General features: G+C 40.6%; 1 protein-coding gene and 1 pseudogene across 2 annotated transcripts in view; one reads left to right on the top strand and one right to left on the bottom strand.

Annotated features, from left to right (window-relative positions):
- mars1 (methionyl-tRNA synthetase 1) overlaps window positions 1-21,678 on the bottom strand; it is a 56,160-nt gene that overhangs the window by 27,418 nt on the left and 7,064 nt on the right. For both annotated transcript variants that reach the window (XM_034166132.1, XM_034166134.1), the window contains exons 2-5: window positions 4,718-4,808; window positions 4,151-4,229; window positions 3,686-3,817; window positions 1,381-1,453 (exon numbers count right to left, since the gene is read on the bottom strand). In XM_034166132.1, the coding sequence (XP_034022023.1) occupies window positions 1,381-1,453; window positions 3,686-3,817; window positions 4,151-4,229; window positions 4,718-4,808 (375 nt within the window). The remainder of the gene's footprint in view (window positions 1-1,380; window positions 1,454-3,685; window positions 3,818-4,150; window positions 4,230-4,717; window positions 4,809-21,678) is intronic.
- LOC117508051 lies at window positions 19,376-19,494 on the top strand (annotated as a pseudogene).

Here is a 21,678-nt window from a genome sequence, read left to right as displayed (position 1 = left end):
TCTGAATCATCCAAATGGTTTCCACCTGGCTGTCGCCCAGTTTCTGGCAACATTTGATGCGGCGCTGCTCCAGTCGTTCCGTCTTTTTCCTTGAAATGAAAATCCGCAGAGTGCACTGCACATGTCCTCACACAAAGGCTGCTTACCACAAAATGATGCAATCGACAGGTGTGAAAAAGTTCACGCAAGCGCACGAAGGTTCAAGGTTTGCTCATGCAAGCACGCGTGATTCAAATCCATCAGGTTTTTGCAAAGAATAAAAAGGTCTGATACTTTTCTAACAGACCTCATAAATGCAGTCCCATTTACCATTTAATGCTGAATGCCCTCAGCCGTATGAGCATGTACCCTTTAACAGCAGCTGCAGGAGGGCGTGCGTGTGCGCATACATGAACTTTTGAAAAGACCGAAAGTTACCTTCGACTGCGTGTGATGTGCGTGCACGCTGACATCCACGAGATGTCTTGTAAATCACTCCAGAGGTGTTATTAGCTTACAAAAACAGCATTTTCAGTTTTAGAAGTGTTTATTCCTCCCTAGCTTTTACACAACATATGAGAAACATGTTAAATTTACACTGAAACAGCGGAATTAGCAGCTAGTGAGACCAGCCAGTGACATCACGGTGCCTCTCTACTCCAATTGGCAGTCCCTCCCCTCCACCATATATATACACACACATACATACGTATACACACACACATACATACATATATATATATATATATATATATATACATATACATATATACATACATACATATATACATATATACATACACATATATACATACACATATATATATACATACACATATATACATACACATATATACATATACACATATACATATATACATATACATACACATATACATATACATATACATATATACATATATACACATATATATATATACATATATACATATACATACATACATACACACACATATATACATATATATACACATATATACATATATACATATACATACACACATACACACACATATATACATATATACATATACACATATATATATACACATATATACATATACAATATACATATATACATATACATATATACATATATACATATATATATACATATACATATATACATATATACATATATATATACATATACATATATACATATACATATATACATATATACATATATATACACATATACATATATATACATATATACATATATATACACATATACATATATATACACATATACATATATATACACATATACATATATATACATATATACATATATATACATATATATATATATATATACATATATATATATAAAAGAACAGTTCATTTTTGAACAAATAATTTGGAAGGTATGGGTACCTGTTAGTGAAGAGTCTGATAAAAAGGGATACAGTGCCGCACATAAGACAACATCAGCAACTGAAACAGCCTCCTGGAAAACAGCACAAGGAAGCATTATTTTATTTACTGTACATCATAGTACGTCTCATTACAAGTAAACACAATGAACTTTACAAAGACCAATAAACTGCATTAATCCATTTCTTACATTATGTCACTGGCTCGAAGTGCAATACAAAATCATCTTAGAAATGCTACTCAGAGTCTGCTTCTGTGTCAAATCAGTGACTTTGTAACAATACCTTAAAACAAGATTAGAATTGTCTTTATCCACAATAACTTGAGGAGTAATTTGTGTTCTAAAGCATTTTGGTAAAAGACTATTTTAACAGTGTTTCCCAGGGCAAATATGAGCAGAAGTACACACCGTTAAGTGAAGCAAAGATAGTATTTTAGAGCTGTTTGAGAAGAGCACATAAAGCAGTTCCTCAGAATTGTCCAGAAATTTATCTTAGGAATCTTCAAACTTTCAATGTTTTTAAATATAGAATACTAATAAGACCTTCAAAATGAATGATTTTGGTTAACGACTTAGTTACTGTGTACAGTCATTAGTCGGCGTCGGCCTCAAAACTGAAAAACACTTCCTTAATCTAGGCACCATCTCTTCAGGAAGGTTTGTTGAACTGTCTTTTAGTTTTTGACCAAACTGTCTGCACAGACACAACTTTGTTTTGCCAATGTAACATCCCGTACTCTTTGTCTGGCAAACCAGACCCATTCACTTCACAAACAAATTTGCTTTGCAAAAAATTGAGTCTGCCTGTACCAGGCTACCATACTCGTGCCTGCCACCTGCTGGACGGTAAGTGGATGCTGGATTAATTAGGAGCAGGCGCTGTCAAAGAGACGATCTGTTTCTGCAAAGAAACATACAAAATTAAAGAATTAAACCATCACTCTCCACAAAGTTAAAGAAAGTGAGGGAAGTGGTTGAGTGAGTACATTGTAAATGGCATCCATGTGAGACACACAGCTTCCACACACAAATGTACTAAACCATAAAAATAAAGTTATTTTCTGATTGCTTAACAGCGGTGGCTGTAAAAGAATTTTCCTACAGTGCTGAAGAGTTTCTCATGACACTGAAGAACATGTCACATGTCTCAGGGTCAAGATTAGGTTCATGCTAGATCTCAGGGTAAAGATTACACTGGCACCAGAAGAAACTGTTTTGTCTGTATTACTGTGGTACGTGACCCTGGTCACGAAATCTAGTGTCTGCAGAGGTGGAATAAAAACCCACTGCCAGGAATGTGCATTCAGAATTGAGGGTGGCACACTCAGTATCTGCAGAACGTGTGTTCTGTGAGCTCGTAACATTTCAAGAAACATCTTTGGGTACGACATCTGGGTTACCCTGAGTGCCCTCTGACTAAGGGACAAATAGTTGTGCTCTAAAACTCAAATAAGTCACAACCCTACACCACCCTGGAGAAAGGATTTTGTGTGAATGCAGCGGAAGCAAACACTTCTTCCTTTTCTCCCCGTATCTTTTAACCCATGTAGTTTTGAAGGTACATGTAGCTTCAAAATTAAGCAATTTGTCCATTTTGTTAATTTCCAAAGCGTAGCTCTGGCAGCCACCAAGGGTGCTGCTGCTTGCATGGAAAAAAAATAAATAAAAAATTTCAATCTAACAACTTGCCATGTGTCATGACAAAATCAAAAACCTAAATACTTAGGAAGTATCCCCATCCTCTGTAACTTTCTACACAGAGAACAACCATAAAAGTCTGTTGTCAATGTGACTATGTTGTGTACTTGTCAATAAATAATAATTCACTGCACAAGTGCATCACTGTGTGGGCTTTTTGATTTACACCAGGTTCCTCCAAGCCATGCCAATCATCAAGAGACTCAACATAAAACATTTCTATACAAATGATGTATGTGACAGCAGCAGATTTCTCATTGCCACGGGGGCTGCAAATACCACAGAGGCCAGGAACTGATCTCAACACCCACAATCAGGCATATCTGCAACATAAGGGACCTCCTCCCATGACAAAGTTTTCCAAGTTAAAAATACATCAGCAGCTCTGGAAAAAAAAAGAGGAGTAAGAAATATTGCCCAGGGAGCCTGATGTGACACAAAGACAGTGACGCTCCGCCGTGCTTCCAAAAAGGAAACATGAACTTTTGAACTTTTTGTTAATGTCTGACACAGACTGTAACAACTTTGTCTGAATGACTATGTTTGTTTTAATGTAACTGTGATCGTGTAGTAAATGGCAAGTGAAAGGTGGTGTTGATGCTGTACCCCAGTTAAATATGTCATGTTTCTTTTGTTCAAGCTTTGGTCCAAGTAGTTTAAGGGCCTCTGGAGGACCTTGGCCACTTCTGTTCCTTTTCCCTGCATGACTGCCATGTGAAGAGCTTGATGCACTGCATGCTGCACAAATAAGAAAAACAGATGAATTATGGAAGGAGGGAATCATTTTAGATCAAGCAGGCAACTAACAGAAAATGACTGAAATTAAATTGACATATTTGTTAAAGCATATACAGACCATGAATACAGATTGCTTAATGTAGGCTTCTGAGCATTGTTCTTTTGGAGAATATGAGCCTTATTCATTTAGTTGCATGGATTTATAGGCCCTTTGGCAAAAACGCTGCGGTATGCTAAGAGAATTCTCCACAAGAAAATGTACAAGGGAACAAATGATAGGCAGAAGAGGTTTAGTGTTTTATAACAGATTACACACACACTTGTAGGGCTTACCTGAAGATCAGTGGCTTCCCATTCAAGCCACTGATTGCAAAGTGCACTGGATTCATGTCCACTTACTTCAAACAGATACCTAAAAATAAGCAAAAAAAAAAAAAAAAAAAAGGACAAAAGAAAAAAAAACAAAAAAACAGAGGGCTTTGTCTAGCATGTGAAAACTTTTTAGGGTGGCTTATCTTCAAAACAAATATCCCAAAAAGTAAAACACAACAAATCCAAAGAAAAGTTCAACAAGACATCTTCCCTGATAGGAAGTCAAACTTCTGGCTCAATTTTTTTTAGATAATGTTCTACAATTACTGCCACATTAAATGTAGTACACAATTTAAAGTCATCTGATGTTTGTCCATCAGGTCTGGCATCAAGAAGCACTTGTGAAATCCCATGAACATAATTAAGAAATGTAATTGCTCTGTCTGCTGATACTGTTGCAAATTTGGCATTTAACATTTTCAGATACCTCATGCGGTAGGTACTAGCAGTGATTAGCAGCAGCTGCATTCAAAATAAAACTGTATTTAAATTCATAAATGACCCAGCTGGAAACCACAGCATACTGACCGACAGATGGCATTAGTGCTGAAAAGGGGCTGTCCACTGGAGAGGAGCAGCACAGGCAAAACTGGACAGCTAAGGAAAGGAACCACTCTCTCTGGAAGAAGGAAATAAATAAATAAACAAACAAAAAAGTTCTTCCACAGAACACTATGGTGCCATCCTAGGCACGAGAGAATTTCTTTTTAATAAAATTAGTGTATAAGCTGTGTGCACAGACTGCAAAACTGTAAGAAAACCTAAATAAATGAAGCTCTTGGCATAATATGGTCTAGTGGTTAAAGCCACGTTTACACACAGACGGTAAGAGCTCCCGGAAGCGTCCTGGAAGAGTTTTTGGCCGTCTTAAGGATCACACGCCGTTGTTAACGCCGGCACTAGGGGGCGTGGCTTAGTTCCGGCTTTACCGGGAATCGTCGAAAAAATTATTCATGTCGAATAATTCCGGAAGCGCTCCCGGAGACCTCCCGTGACGACAGCAACAATGCTAACAACAGCGTTTGATACTTTTTAATCGCCGTTTCATCCTGCCGCTTCCTGTAGTGCCACAGTTCTCGTCGCGCCGCGATGACCAATCAGGGACGGAATATGTAGTGACGTGGAGATGTCTGGAGTTTGAAGATGTGAACATGTCCTGTATCTGGTAGCAGCCTGTGAGCAGGACTTATGTCTCTTTTGTCCTTTATTTTACAATCATGACAGAGTTTTTGGAGCGAGCAGCAGCACCACAGCAGCGTGGAGTGGAGTTTCTTTTTATTTTACGTGCGTGCTCGCGCAAATCGTCCTGGAGATTATTTTGCTTATTAGCTACACAGCTGTATAATAAAGCAAATGGTGACTGGCTTCTAAACACAATTATGACAGAGTTTTTTGGGGGAAAGAGCAGAGGAGCAGCCCCGCAGCAAACAGCAGCGGGGAGCGGAGTTTCTTTTTTTTTTCTTTCTTTTTTTTTTTTACGTGCGCGCGAGCGAATCATCTGTAGAGAATATTTTATTAATTAACTACACAGACCGCGAAAACAGCCGGAACTACCGTGAACTTCGGTCTACGTACTACTCGCCGACAAAACCGTCTATGTGTAACCTGGGCTTAAGGCATTGGGCTTGAGACCAGAAGATCTTTGGTTCAAAGCCCAGCATGACTGGAAAAATCACTACGTGCCCTTGGGCAAGGTCTTTAATCCGCTATTGCTCCCGCTGTGTAGTGAGCACCTTGTATGGCAGCACCCTCACATCGGGGTGAATGTGAGGGATTATTTGTAAAGTATTTTGAGCGTCTGATGCAGATGGAAAAGTGCTACATAAATGCAGTCCATTTACCATTTATCACACTCGTGCTCCCCCACATACGAGGTCTGTCAATAAAGTAACGGTCCTTTTTATTATTTTTTTTTAAACTATATGGATTTGATTCATATGTTTTTATGTCAGACAAGCTTGAACCCTCGTGCGCATGCGTGAGTTTTTCCACGCCTGTCGGTGATGTCATTCGCCTGTGAGCACGCCTTGTGGAAGGAGTGGTCCCGCCCCCTCGTCGGATTTTCATTGTCTGGAAATGGCAGAATGATTTGGACTTTTTTTTCCATCAGAATTTTTTCAGAAGCTGTTAGAGAATGGCACCTGGAAACCATTTGAAAAATTTATCTGGCTTTCGGTGAAAATTTTACGGCCTTCACAGAGAATAAGGACTGTTACTACAGCTGTAAGGACGGCTTTAAGGACACTCGGCGCGCCGCACTCCGAGCTGCGACGATGAGGCAGAAAACGCCAGATCATTTCTAAGCTGATGGCTCTGTGGATACGAGACCGTCGTGTGCACTTTCTCTGGTTATCACAAGAGCTGGACATCAGCCATTTTCCGGCAGATTTCACTTTTAACAAGGGATTTTGTCATGGAAAGCCGCGCGGAGGCTTCGTGCGTAACGACCGATTCGCTGTTTGAGCAAGACAAAGGAACACCTCCGTTTCGGCGTGTCAGAGGACAAGTTAGGACAAGCCCAGCTCTCCACAATTTCTCTGATACTTACTGGACTGGTAAGCATTGAAAGCCAAGATAGGCATGTCCCAACTTGTCCCATGACATACCGAAACGGAGGTGTTCTTTGTCTCGCTCAAACAGCGAATCGGTCGTTACGCACGAAGCCTCCGCATGGCTTTCCATGACAAAATCTCTTGTTAAAAGTGAAATCTGACGGAAAATGGCTGATGTCCAGCTCTTAAGTCTCGTCCTAGGCACCACAAGCTGGAGCTGGCCCTCAGACCTCAGAGCACGCGCTGGGGAGTAAATTTGGAGGAGGTCTACAATATATTGTGGGGCCAGTCCATTTAAAACTTTAAAAACAAATAATAAAATTTTAAAAATCAATTCTAAAATTAACAGGGAGCCAGTGCAAAGACGCAAGAATAGGTGTAATATGTTCATGTTTTTTGCTCCCAGTTAAGAGGCGTGCAGCAGCGTTCTGGACTAACTGCAATCTGTGAAGTGTATTTTGATTAATTCCATAAAAAAGTGAATTGCAGTAGTCCAGGCGTGAAGAAATAAAAGCATGCATGATGCGCTCCAAGTCAGAAAAAGATCAAATTGATTTAATTTTGGTTAAAAGACGAAGCTGATAAAAGCTGGATTTAACAACCGCCTTGACCTGCCTGTCCAGTTTAAGATCAGAGTCCATAATGACGCCAAGGTTGGTGGCTGTGGGCTTCATGTGTTGACTGAGAGGGCCCAGGTCTAATCGAACTGTGGAACCAACACTGGGCCCAAACACCATCACCTCGGTTTTGTTCTCATTTAAGCTAAGAAAATTTTGAGCCAACCAAGCCCTGACGTCTTCCAGGCACACAAGCAAGGGTGTCAGGGGGCTGCTACAGTTCTTAATAGGCAAATAAATTTGAGTATCATCTGCATAAAAATGATAAAATATGCCATGTTTTCTAAACACCTGACAGAGAATAGGCCCAAGAATAGAACCCTGGGGGACTCCACAGTTCAGAGGAACAGAAGACGAGGTGGACTCCCCCAGCCTGACAGTAAATGAACGGCCTGTAAGGTAAGAATGGAACCAGTCCAAGGCTGTCCCCCTGACACCCACACAGTTCTCAAGAAGAGATAAAAGAGTTGCATGGTCAACTGTGTCGAAGGCAGCAGTCAAGTCTAAGAGCACCAGAATGGCGGAATCACCAGAATCAGTGATTAAAAACCTTTAAAAGTGCAGACTCCGTGCCGTGAAATAATTTATAACCTGACTGAAAACTGTCTAAAATGTTGTTCATTTCTAAAAACTCTTGCAGTTGTACAAGAACAGCTTTTTCCAAAATCCAAAAGGAAGCTTAGATATGGGCCTATAATTAGAGATAACAGAGTTATCAAGACTCGCTTTCTTTAAAAGAGGCTCAACTACAGCCTGCTTACAAAATGCAGGAACTTTTCCTGACATAAGGCTGCTGTTGACCAAAACAACATCAGGGCTGATAGTTCCCCAGACCTCTTTAAAGAGTCGTGGGGGATACAGTCTGAGGGACAAAATGAAGGTTTGAGATTTTTAACAATATTTGATAAATCTGAAAATAACACAGGTTCAAACCGGTCTAACACAGCAGAACAGGTGTGAGCCATGATTGAACTGGCCGAAGTGACAGTCATCCCAGCCCTAATACTGGCGACCTTATCACAAAAGAAATTTAAAAAGCGATTACAAACAACTTGAGTTGCTTCCAAAGTGGTGGATTGGCCAGGGTTTAACAAAGATCCAATAGTTTTAAAAAGCACACGAGGTTTGTCCCAGTGATCAGAAATTAGATTGGAAAAGTATTTTGCCTTTTCAGACCTGACCATATTTTGGAATTTTCTCCAACTTTTAAGAATTTGAAAGGAGACGGTCAGTCCATCTTTCTTCCATTTGCGCTCCGCCCTCCTACACTCACGTCTGGCCTGTCGCACAGTTTCATTCAACCAGGGCTCCTCCCTGGGTTTAGGGCGCATAGCTTTGAGTGGAGCAATAGTGTTCATAATGGTATTGCATGCCAAAAGAAAAGTAGATGCAATTTGTTCTGTATTTTGGCATGTGACAGCTACATTGTTTTTTGAGGCCACAAAAAAGGGAGGAGAAATGATCTCCCGCTCCTGGCCTCAGCTGCCGCCGATAGCATGCAGAAACACTGGGTTTATTACTGCTGTCCAAAATAAAATTAAACACCGGACGGTGACCAGAGAACACTGCATCCAAAAGCTGAACATTACTGACATCAAAACCATTAGTTAAAAGCTTAAAAACTCACGCATGCGCACGAGGGTTCAAGCTTGTCTGATGTAAAAACATATGAATGAAATCCATATAGTTTTTGAAAAAAATAAAAAGGACCGTTACTTTATTGACAGACCTTATACTCATCTTCACCCGGTGGGCAATTGATCATTTTTTGTGTTGTGCCTTGGATTTTATTGTACAGTTTACATTGCGTAGCATTTTATTTATAGTGCATTTCAGTTTTGCAATCTGTGTGCACAGTTATTTTTTTTTCCACCTAAGATTAGGGGGGCTCTGTAGAAAATGCAACAAAATGCAGCTAAAAAGAAAAAAGAAGATTATTATAGTGCAGCTGAACATGTTTCTGTGTACCATAATATTTTACAAAATGTAAAATGCATTTTTAACAGCTATCACAAAAAGATTACCATAACGTCTTCAACAAGCTATGAAATAATTTCTGGGCAGAGACTATTTCAATTTAATACATGGAAAACTAAAAGACTACATGGATAGAGGATACTCTTGCACTGCAGTACATTTTCAACAACAGCGCTACCATCATGTGGTCTATGAAACAAACAAACAAACAAACATCACTTTGATGCTATAACTTTTTATTGTGGCATTCATTAGAATTCAGGGCATATAACCACATAAATGGGTTTTCAAAATGCATTTGTTGTGACAAACAAAAATCCTACAAGTTATTTTAACCTGTTACAGGGCTGGAACCAACAACTGCTCTCCACTCTCATTTAATCTGTCAATTATTATTAATTAATTTATTGTATAAAATATAAGAAAAATATTCAGTTGGGGGGGGGGGGGGGGCCCTAGCGAACAGCGATGTGTGAAAATGTGTTTGTGCAGAGCTCCTGGCTTGTGCAAACCTTTTTTAAAAATAAAATTTTTATCAAACAACTTCAGACGGTCTCTGACAACTGAATAACACCAGTGTATCATGTTGATGGCTTCATCTTTTCATAATATACAACTAAATCACAAAATGCCTAAACAAAAACACTACAAGAGGCCTCTGTTAAAGCCCCGGACTCAACTGAAACTGCGTCTGCAAAAGAGGAATCCTTTGATGAGGAGACTACAGACCTAACTGCTGTTATGGCTGCCACTGCAAGCAGCAAAGGCAGGATTCTGGCACAGACAGACTCAAGCACAGCTGACTTGAACACTAAGAGAGGCACTCCGAGAAGCTGTGGCGAAATAGGTGACCCGCCTAAGCGACGTGGAGTCCAGCCTGAATACATAGTCTGATAGGGCGGCTACTATTGAAAAGGAGAACTCTCCCTATGGTCAAAGATTGCCAGTATCATATCATAGCATTGTTATCTCTGACCATGGCCCAGTACAGCTGGATATGTTTCCCAGAGTGTATTGTGGTGTTGTTAGCCAGGGACTCCAAAAAAAAAAAAAAAAAAAAAAAATCATCTCTCAACAAATTGACAATTTTTTGAAATTCAAATCGCACACTGGATATGCCACTAATCACAGTGTGGGAGGCCCTTAAGGTTTCTCAGGGGCCAGATAATATCTTTTACAGCTTATGAGAGTAAGAAATGCAAACAAAGCTTGCGCGACCTGTCCCACAGCATAGCAGAGGTGGACCATAAATATGCTGATGCCCCAACACCCGAGCTCCACAGAGAAAAATTATTGTTAAAAACTGAATTTGATAACCTCTCCATTAAACAAAGTGAACAGTTATTTTTCAAATCAAAACAAAAATTGTATGCACACGGGGAGAAGGCTGGAAAGCTTTTAGCCCACTAAATTAGACAGTCAGCAGTGGTAAGCACTATTCATGAAATCCAAACAGAGCTGGGGAAGAAAATCACTAAGTCTAGCACAAAAAAACATGAGATTTAACAATTCTATATGAATCTCTACAAATTGGAACCACCAGATAACCCATCGGATATTATTACATTCTTGGAGGGGCTGACCATCCCAATGATCGTCCCAGAGGACACTTTACAGATGACAAAGTAATGCAGGCAATTAAATCAATGCAGAGCAGTAAGGCAGCAGGACCTGATGGGTTTCCAATTGAGATATACAATGAGTTTGCTATTATCCTTGCGCAGATACTTAGCCAGTTGTACCAGGACATTTTGAACAACAGAAATTGCCCCAAACCATGACTCAGGCCATGATTTCAGTACTGCTCAAAAAAGACAACCCTTTATCATGCGGCTCATACCACCCAATAAGCCTTTTAAACAGTGACTATACAATTCTCACAAAAATACTAGCCACCCAACAGTGTAATTCCAACAGTCATTAATCCAGATCAGACGGGCTTCATTCCAGGTAGACGTTCATTTTATAATATGGGTAGATTATTCAATATCCTGTGCACACCGCACTTGGCGTCTGAAGAGATCACAGAAGTAGCAATCTCCTTGGATGCAGAAAAAGCGTATGTCTGTGTTTGCCGTCTTAGAAATATTTGGCTTTGGATCATCGAGAAACACAACTTTAACTCATTATTCGAACAAACAAAACAATATTTTGGGAAATGGTCAACTATATCAATTTCTTTTGCAGGTCACATTAATATAGTTAAAATGACAGTCCTACCTACATTTCTTTATGTGTTTCAGATGATCCCCATATTTATCTCTATGAAAACATTTGAACAGTTAGACTAATCTTTTCATTTATATGGAACAATTCTAACCCTAGGACAAAAAAGATGTATCTGGGAGGTTACTAAAGATGATGGTGGGTTGGGATTACTCAATTTCAAATCTTTGGTATTACTGGGCTGCCAACACAGTAAAACTAATTCATTGGATTTATACATATGAGAATAAGCAGGGTCCAGACTGGGTTCATATGGAACTATTACCCAACCCTTTAACAACACTCACATCATTGTTACCACATAACTGTAGTACACTGTTCACAAACCCGGATGTCAAAGCCTCACTTAGGATATGGTTAGAGTTCAGGAGACATTTTAATTTAAAGCAGTATAGCAGGGTACTTCCCAGTAGCAGATAACCACTTCTTTCTTTCTCGGCAAATCTCGGTACTTAGAGGCTTCTTCATAGCGAATACGTGATAGATTTAAGCCTCAGTCCCACCAATTAATAAACCATAAATAACGAGCCACGCATGGGTGTGTCACCGACTATTTGAAAAACAATAGACATTTTAAGCTATCACGTATCGGCTACTAAGGATCCTCTATGTACCCCACATGTGCCAGGTATCAGCCTTTAGTGAGCCAGGACCGACCTGTCATTTGAGTCCCATCCAGCCTCCAATAGCTCCTGTCGCTGCATATGATCCACGTCAAGCCATATATGATCTATGTAGCGCCATGTAATGCAACATTGGTGCATGTTTAGGCATGGGTTTCGTCCAAACCTCCACCCTCACACACTTGGTACCTTTAAAGTGTGGGTTTTCAATTCACAGCATCCATTCAAGATGTTGTCACATTTTTTAAATGCAGTCCAAAAAAAAAAAAGACGTTGCACTGAGTGAACGCACGCTTCCGCACCAGGGGATACAAATTCTGATGGGGGACACTGCTTTGACATGACACCAGCTGGTGTGCGCATCCGTGCGCCAGGCTGCTGTTTACCTGTGTTCCACAGTCATTAAATGCAGCAGTTCTGCGTGTTCACCCAGCTCTCTGTGACCACAAATAAAAGAAGGCACCACTTTTAACTTTGTGGCTGTCCGTTATTGAATGCAAAATGACTATTTTGCGAGCTGGCATTTTGCGGAAATGCTCGTCTTGGGTGCGAGTCATTGCGTCAGTGTGTGCGTCAGTGTGTACACACAGTGGAGCTCATCTGATCCATTAACAAGATGTTAATTCTATCATCAACATACTTTTACAGCTGCTTATAAGGACAGAATGAACATGCAACTGTTTTACCAAACTATTAAATCATTACAAATACTTACCTTTTAAGCTGTTCCAAATACATTTTCCACCTCATGGAGCAGGAGAGAGGGGGAAAAAGGGTCCAGATGAAACAATCCTCTGTGATTCCAAAAGCGATCAGAGGTGTTTTAAACTGTCAAGCTCTGGTAGAAAGTGATTAATCCGCTACAAAATTATTATTAATAATATTATTATTAATAATTATAAATTATTTTATATACAGCATGCGGTGCACAAAGCTGGTGGCATTGTAGTGCGCAAATGGGCTGAGCCAAAATAGGCTGTCCAAAATAGCTTGTCCTCTCCTCATAGCTGCCAGGTGCTCCGATAATGGGCTTTTACAGCCTCGTCCTCACCACAAAACATGCCTCTAAAATCCTTGTTTGTCCTTGTAGTAACTCGTACACAAACTGCCCCACGCTGTTTCTAAATTCTGAACTTCTTGAAATTAGCGCCAAGCTCAGAAATGAGCCTCGTTAGCTGAATATTCTGCCTCTAAGAGCCTCTCAGAGCCATTATTCTACCACAATTATTGAATATCTCATCTCGTACCAAAAAAAACATGCAGTGTGGCTCATTATTCACTGTTCATTACTTGGTGGGACTAGGGCTTTATAAGTGGATCATTATTTGAATAATCACTGACAAATCCATACGTGGCTCATTATTCATAGCTTTATTATTTGGTGGGACCGAGGCTTAAGAAGCCAAGTGAGGGTCGGAATGTCTGGATTTCCAACTGACCCGGATTAAGATGAACATCCAAGATTTCAATTATGTCCTGAACTCAGCCATCAGACATGCATCTATATATGTGAAAAGTGTTGAATTGGTTGTTTTCCTGGGTGGTGTTACCCAACAACCAAGGTGGGTCTGTGGTATGGTGAATACAGTGACATGCTGCACCAGTGTATGCTCCCCACAATGACATTTCACTTTGCTACATTAATAAGGTATTAACCACCCACAAACCTGTGCTCAATAGTTGATGCCAGGCTCCAGAGGACCTGATTGTGTCAGCAGGTGTAGCAGTCCTGTGTTGAGGGTGGTTTTACAACTGGTCATGATGTTTGAGTGTCACTAATGTTGGGCAGAGGGCACAGGGTAGATCCTCACTGAACGTCTAATCAGTCCCGTCGCCAGATCTCAGGCTTAAGGGGGGCTTATGAAATCCACCAGGTGGGCACCACTATTAATAGCTTATTTTTGCTTATTTTCACTATTCACGCAGCCCTAATCCCTCACAATAATCATCACATTAACCATGACCAGACCAGCGCTCTCTCTCTCTCTCTCTCTCACACACACACACACACACACACAAGTACAAATAACGTATTAGATCACACGCAGCATCTCGAACTAAACAAACACCACTGGGGGTGCATTTCAAAGCAACCAACAGAGGGGTAGCTACCAACTGCCAACACACACACACCGCCGCCGCCACCACCACCACCACCACCACCACCTGAGTGTGCACATGACGTATTAGATGACAAGCAGCATCTCAAACTAAAAAACACACCACGGCGGGTGCATTTCAAAGCAACCAACAGAGGGGTAGCAGTAGCAAGAGTACCAATTGCCATCACACACACACACACCTGTGGTGGATGCTGGTCCTTCAAGGAGGGGAAGCTCAATTTCAGCCTACGTCATAAAATGTGTCGGTTTATTTATACGTAAATTCTACCCTCCATTCCTTTTCAAGAAACAGTACATTTTATTTGTTACAGCACTTCCAGTCAGCCAGCTCACTTTGTCATACCAGGACAGCTGAAAAGACCTGTTACTTTTCTCCACCTTTTGCACCAAATTAATCTGAGGAGTTGATCGGCCCTGCTGTTTAACTAAGTTTTTCTTCGTTAAGGAAGACTATCAAATGGCTTTGCCAAATTCCGGTCCACAACATTCAAATTGTCTGCCATTATGTGCAGCTTGCTACCTAGCTAGCTCGCTAGCTGGACTGGCGCGAGGCTAGTGTGAAGTTTGTCCGCCTGTGAGTGCTTTGTGATGATGGAGGAGCTCAGCAGCACCCGCTGCTTGGTAGGGACAGAAACTGCAATAGAAGTCAGATAAAGTGATAGACGTCAGTCTCCAAACACAAGCAGCTACAAAAAAAACCCCCACCAGAAACAGAAGCTCGATTTGTCGCTAGTCGTTTTTAACAAAGAAAATGCCGCTAAGAGGATTAGGAAAGTCTCCTGTTCAACTCAGAACAGAATGAAAATTAAAAAATGCTCCCACGGATGTTTACACCAAAAGATCGCTGATTCGCTCATTTCGCTGTCAATCAAAAAGGGATTCAGCCTCAGACAGATCACCCAATCATCATGCAGAAGCTGAGCGTCCGGGCCAGCCCACTGCCCCATAGACCCCCAGACACGCCGAGTGTCCGATGGGTGGGACAAAGCCTAGCATTTATCCAATGACTCGTCTCGCTACGCTACACTCTTTGCTTCGCTATTGAACTCTGTGGACGCTCAGCGTCCACACTGTTTAAAGCACTGTGAAGCTGCGGGTTTGAGTGAGAGGAAAGCCGCGTCGTTACCAGTGATAAGAAGCTGATTCTGAACAAAAGATGAGCGCGTTGTAGCGCATATTTAGTCAGTGACATGTACACACAACAGTATATATTTGATCACTTATTTTTTGACAATTTAGGAGAAGCTGAGCTTCCCTTGCAGTCTTAGAGCAATCGCCTCTGACACACACACACACACACACACACAATAAAAATTTGGACCTACTTTGAGTAGAGTGCCAGCGCTGTCCTCTCTTTCGTCCACCCTGTGTCAGTGCAGGTTCCACGGAGGTAGAAATGGGTCCAGGATTTTCTTTGCCAACGACATCATGTGTTGGTTTATCTGAAGTTACCGATGTTGGGGTTTTAAACCAGTTACATATATCCATATTTAGGAAAGCACAAAAACTAGCTGCTGTCTGCTGGCAAAAACTCACACTTCGTTTCCCCCCATAAACGCGGTAACTGATTGTTGCTGGGCAACACTGACGTGATTACATACGTAGACAAACTTTCCAACAAACTCACACGGTTTTAATATATTTAATGTCTTAGTGATTATGCAACACTGGCCGTTTTAACCCAACGCAAGTACAATAAAATGAAATTAGGATTTTATTTATCTATTTATTTGAGATCTGTGACTGTGATCTGGCTTGGGTGGGCGGGCCGGGGCGGGCCCAAGCATATCAGTAGGCGGGCACTGCCCCCTAGGGCCCGCCCATAGCGACAGGTGTGCCTCTAATGGAGATTCTTTGGTGATAGAAGTCAATCATATGTACAACCCCTGGCAAAAATTATGGAATCACCGGCCTCGGAGGATGTTCATTCAGTTGTTTAATTTTGTAGAAAAAAAGCAGATCACAGACATGACACAAAACTAAAGTCATTTCAAATGGCAACTTTCTGGCTTTAAGAAACACTATAAGAAATCAGGAAAAAAACAATTGTGGCACTTAGTAATGGTTACTTTTTTAGACCAAGCAGAGGGAAAAAAATATGGAATCACTCAATTCTGAGGAGAAAATTATGGGATCATGAAAAACAAAAGAATACTCCAACACATCACTAGTATTTTGTTGCACCACCTCTGGCTTTTATAACAGCTTGCAGTCTCTGAGGCATGGACTTAATGAGTGACAAACAGTACTCTTCATCAATCTGGCTCCAACTTTCTCTGATTGCTGTTGCCAGATCAGCTTTGCAGGTTGGAGCCTTGTCATGGACCATTTTCTTCAACTTCCACCAAAGATTTTCAATTGGATTAAGATCCGGACTATTTGCAGGCCATGACATTGACCCTATGTGTCTTTTTGCAAGGAATGTTTTTACAGTTTTTGCTCTATGGCAAGATGCATTATCATCTTGAAAAATGATTTCATCATCCCCAAACATCCTTTCAATTGATAGGATAAGAGAAGTGTCCAAAATATCAACGTAAACTTGTGCATTTATTGATGATGTAATGACAGCCATCTCCCCAGTGCCTTTACCTGACATGCAGCCCCACATCATCAATGACTGTGGAAATTTACATGTTCTCTTCAGGCAGTCATCTTTATAAATCTCATTGGAACTGCACCAAACAAAAGTTTCAGCATCATCACCTTGCCCAATGCAGATTCAAGATTCATCACTGAATATGACTTTCATCCAGTCATCCACAGTCCACGATTGCTTTTCCTTAGCCCATTGTATCGTTGGTTTTTTTCTGTTTAGGTGTTAATGATGGCTTTCGTTTAGCTTTTCTGTATGTAAATCCCATTTCCTTTAGGCGGTTTCTTACAGTTCGGTCACAGACGCTGACTCCAGTTTTCGCCCATTCGTTCCTCATTTGTTTTGTTGTGCATTTTCGATTTTTGAGACATATTGCTTTAAGTTTTATGTCTTGATGCTTTGATGTCTTCCTTGGTCTACCAGTATGTTTGCCTTTAACAACCTTCCCATGTTTGTATTTGGTCCAGAGTTTAGACACAGCTGACTGAACAACCAACATCTTTTGCAACATTGCATGATGATTTACCCTCTTTTAAGAGTTTGATAATCCTCTCCTTTGTTTCAATTGACATCTCTCGTGTTGGAGCCATGATTCATGTCGGTCCACTTGGTGCAGCAGCTCTCAAAGGTGTGATCACTCCTTTTTAGATGCAGATTAATGAGCAGATCTGATTTGATGCAGGTGTTAGTTTTGGGGATGAAAATTTACAGGGTGATTCCATAATTTTTTCCTCAGAATTGAGTGAGTCCATATTTTTTTTCCCTCTGCTTGGTCTAAAAAAGTAACCATTACTGACTGCCACAATTATTTTTCCTGATTTCCTTTAGTGTTTCTTAAAGCCAGAAAGTTGCCATTTGAAATGACTTTAGTTTTGTGTCATGTCTGTGATCTGCTTTTTTTCTATAAAATTAAACAATTGAATGAACATCCTCTGAGGCCGGTGATTCCATAATTATTGCCAGGGGTTGTAGCTGTGGTGATAAAACTGATCTTTCCACTCCCCATCAGCCCCTCCTGTTGATTTTTCTATTCTTTACACCTCCCCCTGCATCCACTGCCGTGTTTAGCAAAGGAGACCGCCCTCGCACTTACTGCATCCTCCTTGGCACGCTTCTTCGACCATGAATTATCTCAGCACTGACATAGTAGCCTTGTGCCAAGTGGATTTGCTTTCCACGAGGCCAAAACCTCCTCTTCACTGCTGGATCTGCTCCACGATGTTGCTCTATGTTATGGCTCATGTATCTCACTGAACTGCATTGGAAGGAATCATTTCCACCTACATGCTGGACATCATGCAGCTTTGTTGATGGTTCAAGTCAGGAGCCCTTCAGTGTCCAACACTACTTGAGAGGTAGTCCAATACCCCTTTACCATCATGGCTGATGTTACTCAGTGTGGTCTCCCATTGGCAATTTATGGCCACAATTTCAGCCCAGATTTCAAAACTGAGGAAATCGGGCCATTTTTTTTAAAAAAGTTTAGTAATTAACAAACAAACAAAAAAATAATTAAATACAAAAACAGTACAAATTTATATCCCCTTTGTTGTCCATTCGGCTGCTCGCAGTTTTTTGTTTGTTTTTTTTGGGGTCACCACAGCGAATACAGCCAGAACCGCACTGGTATTTGGCACAAGTTTTATGCCAGATGCCCTTCCAGATGCAACTCCATTTGTAACTGGAAAAACACACACAGCCGCTGCTGTTCCAAAGAGGTCTCCTATCCATGTACTAACCAGATCCTGCACTGCTTACACAGGCTTACACAGAGCAGACCAGCTGCAAGAAATTTATATTCCATAATATTTTATATCTGGTTATATGCAAGCATAACTAATTATTGCTGAATACGTACAATTTTTATTACACATGTTTTTCAGGGCTGTGAAATGAAAACTGGGAAATCCAAGGAAAATTTGCAGTGGGTATGGGGGGCACAGCCTGCGCGGCCCCAGAAACCAAATAAATTTTGTATCTAATGATACATTTTCAGCATTCACTGGAAAAAAAAAATCTCAAGGAAGTGCATATTTAAATAATCCTACTTTCAACCTTTCATTTAAACTGTTATGTTGAAATAACAGAATATGACATGGAAGTAGGACCTGGAATGATTTTCCTTTTAATTGTAAACCAAATTATGCATTAACTCAGAACAATTAAACTACATGAAATTCAAGAAGACTGAAAAGATTGTTAAAGCATTTCAAAAACCACAGCTGAAGTTTGTAGAATATTTTGAAAATCATGGTAAAATATCAATAATATACCTTATAGTAAAAAGTCACTTATATTGTTGTGTAAATTCCTGTAAATCCATTCAAAGCTACAGCATCTTTTTTCCAATGAAAGAAAGCCTGCCTTAATAAAAAGTCACATAATCTCTGAAATCCTCTGAACAGTACAATGTTTATTTTCCAGGGAGAGAAAAAAATTCTTACCATGTTTCCTGATGGCACAAGATGCAGTTCGCACAGCCAGTCTGCTCTGTGTAAGCCTGATCCTGTCAGATCTCAGAAGCTAAGCAGAGCAGGATCTGGTTAGTACTTGGATGGGAGACCTCTTTGGAACACCAGCGGCTGTGTGTGTTTCTCCATGTAAAACTGGAGTTGCGTCAGGAAGGGCATCCGGCGTAAAACTTGTGCCGATTACCAATGCGGATCTGACTATATCTGCTGTGGCGACCCCGAACAAAACCAGGAGCAGCCGAATGAACAACAAGATGCAGTTCGCTTTTCCCATTTCTTTTCCCTTTCAGATGTGTTCATGAAGAGAAGATGACTTTAAAGTGAAGTCAGTGCCAATTCCACGGATTTTGAGTCCTTATCAAACTTTTTCAAAGCGTCTTTCTCGCCATGTTCCCTCTGTCTGACATCGCTTTGTGACACAGACGTGCCGTAAAATTCTTCTTTTAAAAACTTGATACCTCTAAAAGTATTCTAAGTCCACATGCTACTTTTAGGTTAAAAACAGCGCCTTGAAGCAGGATGCACAACACGTCGCTGTAGCAACCAACCAGTCCCACTTAACGACAATTGTCCTAACAGCCAGGCTTTGAGTGAGGCATTTTTCTCCGCACAGTTCTGTATCTGTTATACAGATCACTGTCCGTGGATTTATAAAACTTGCACGATGTTGCAAAAAAAGAACGCGTTGCGATACGCATTTTAAAAACTCAGTGACGATCACGATTACAGAGTAACACACTAACACCCTGCCCTCCTCCCCATAATGAAATCCGCGGATCTGCTGAATTTTCACAGCCCTGGTTTTTGCGCATGCGCAAAATGCTACTTCGGTGTTTTCCAAAACAATTCCAGAACCTAAAATGTCTGTTACCATCTAAAAACTGTCTTATGTTGAAGAATGCAACATGCTTTTCATGGACTTCATGTTGTGGAGGAGGATCAGAAGAAGGCTTCTGCTCAGAGAACTGTAGGTCCCCTACATATTGTACCCGAATACCTATTACAAGATCACTCCCACTTTGCATCACTTAAATCTAATGATTCACGACTTATCCTGACATCACAATTTTTTACAACATTTTTAAAATGTTCATGACTGCTCACAATGTTCTGCAATGCTACTTTTACAACCGATTACAGGCCCTGTCTAGGTATTTGATCTTTGTCTGTTTTGCACCACAAATGAAGACAGCTGGTATCCAAAATAGGAAACAGGAGTCCACCCTTAGACACTGTGGGACTCTGGGCCATTTCTCCACAAATAAATCAATGGATCAATAAAGTTGTTTGAATCTTGGATCACTCAATTTTCTCTACAGTTGTTACTGAAGCTTCGTAGATGGTGAGCAGCCACGTTATGGAGTATAAAATGAAGGCAGAAGAGCTTCAGTTTAGGGCTGAAACGATCAGTAAAGTAACTCGAATAATTTGATTACAAAAAATGTTCAAGGCAAATTCTGTGCCTCAAAGCTTTGTTTAACACTGTAGTACATATGCCAGGCCTGTGTGTGGTGCTGTAACATCCACAGAGGAAAACAGAAGAAGGCTAGAGCATGCCCATAACCCGTGTAAAGGCTAATCCAAAAGTTACCGCTTTCCAACACGACACTCAGAGTAAAATAAAGCCTTTTAAGACAAAGAGGGTCCAGGCTGATCATCTGAAATAGACTGACTGCACATTTAAGGCTGAAATCCATCTGCTGAACTGCAGAGAAAGAGGGATTAAAAAAAAATTTAACACATGGACCTAGTCCACCAACCTTAAAAAAAAAAACCTCAAAAATGGTTACATTTTACAAGCTGGGGGGGAAAACAAAACAAAACAGAAACCACATCCCATTGCCATTTAAGCAAAATGTCAACACTGGTGCAGCGACATTGTGCCATTGCTTAGGGAGAGCCCTGGACTATTGATGTTGTTTAAAAACGCAATAGTTTTTAGCCGATTACTTGATTAATTGCCAGAATAATCAATAGAATACTCGATTACTAAAATAATCGATAGCTGCAGCCCTGCTTCAGTTTCCCAAGCAGTAGATTTTGTTGATGTTTACCAGACCACTGGCAATGTCCTACCTTGCTTACTGTTGAGCTGTTGTCAATGGCTACAACAGAGAAGAGTGTCCATCTAGCAGTCCCTTGCCTGAGAATGTAGTATCTGCACCAAAATCACTAGACAACTGAGTTTTGCCACTTGTGATGAATCGCCAGTCATGATGCACATTGGACTTTATGGAAATTTTTCACATCTGTTTTGCACATTTGGCAATTCTTTGTTCTACCCTTATTTGATTTTTGTTATTG

The sequence above is a fragment of the Thalassophryne amazonica genome, chromosome 3, assembly GCF_902500255.1.
Source record: "Thalassophryne amazonica chromosome 3, fThaAma1.1, whole genome shotgun sequence".
Taxonomy (NCBI): domain Eukaryota; kingdom Metazoa; phylum Chordata; class Actinopteri; order Batrachoidiformes; family Batrachoididae; genus Thalassophryne; species Thalassophryne amazonica.
The sequence above is the reverse complement of the archived record's forward strand: the minus strand, read 5'-3'. Positions and strand labels throughout refer to the sequence as shown.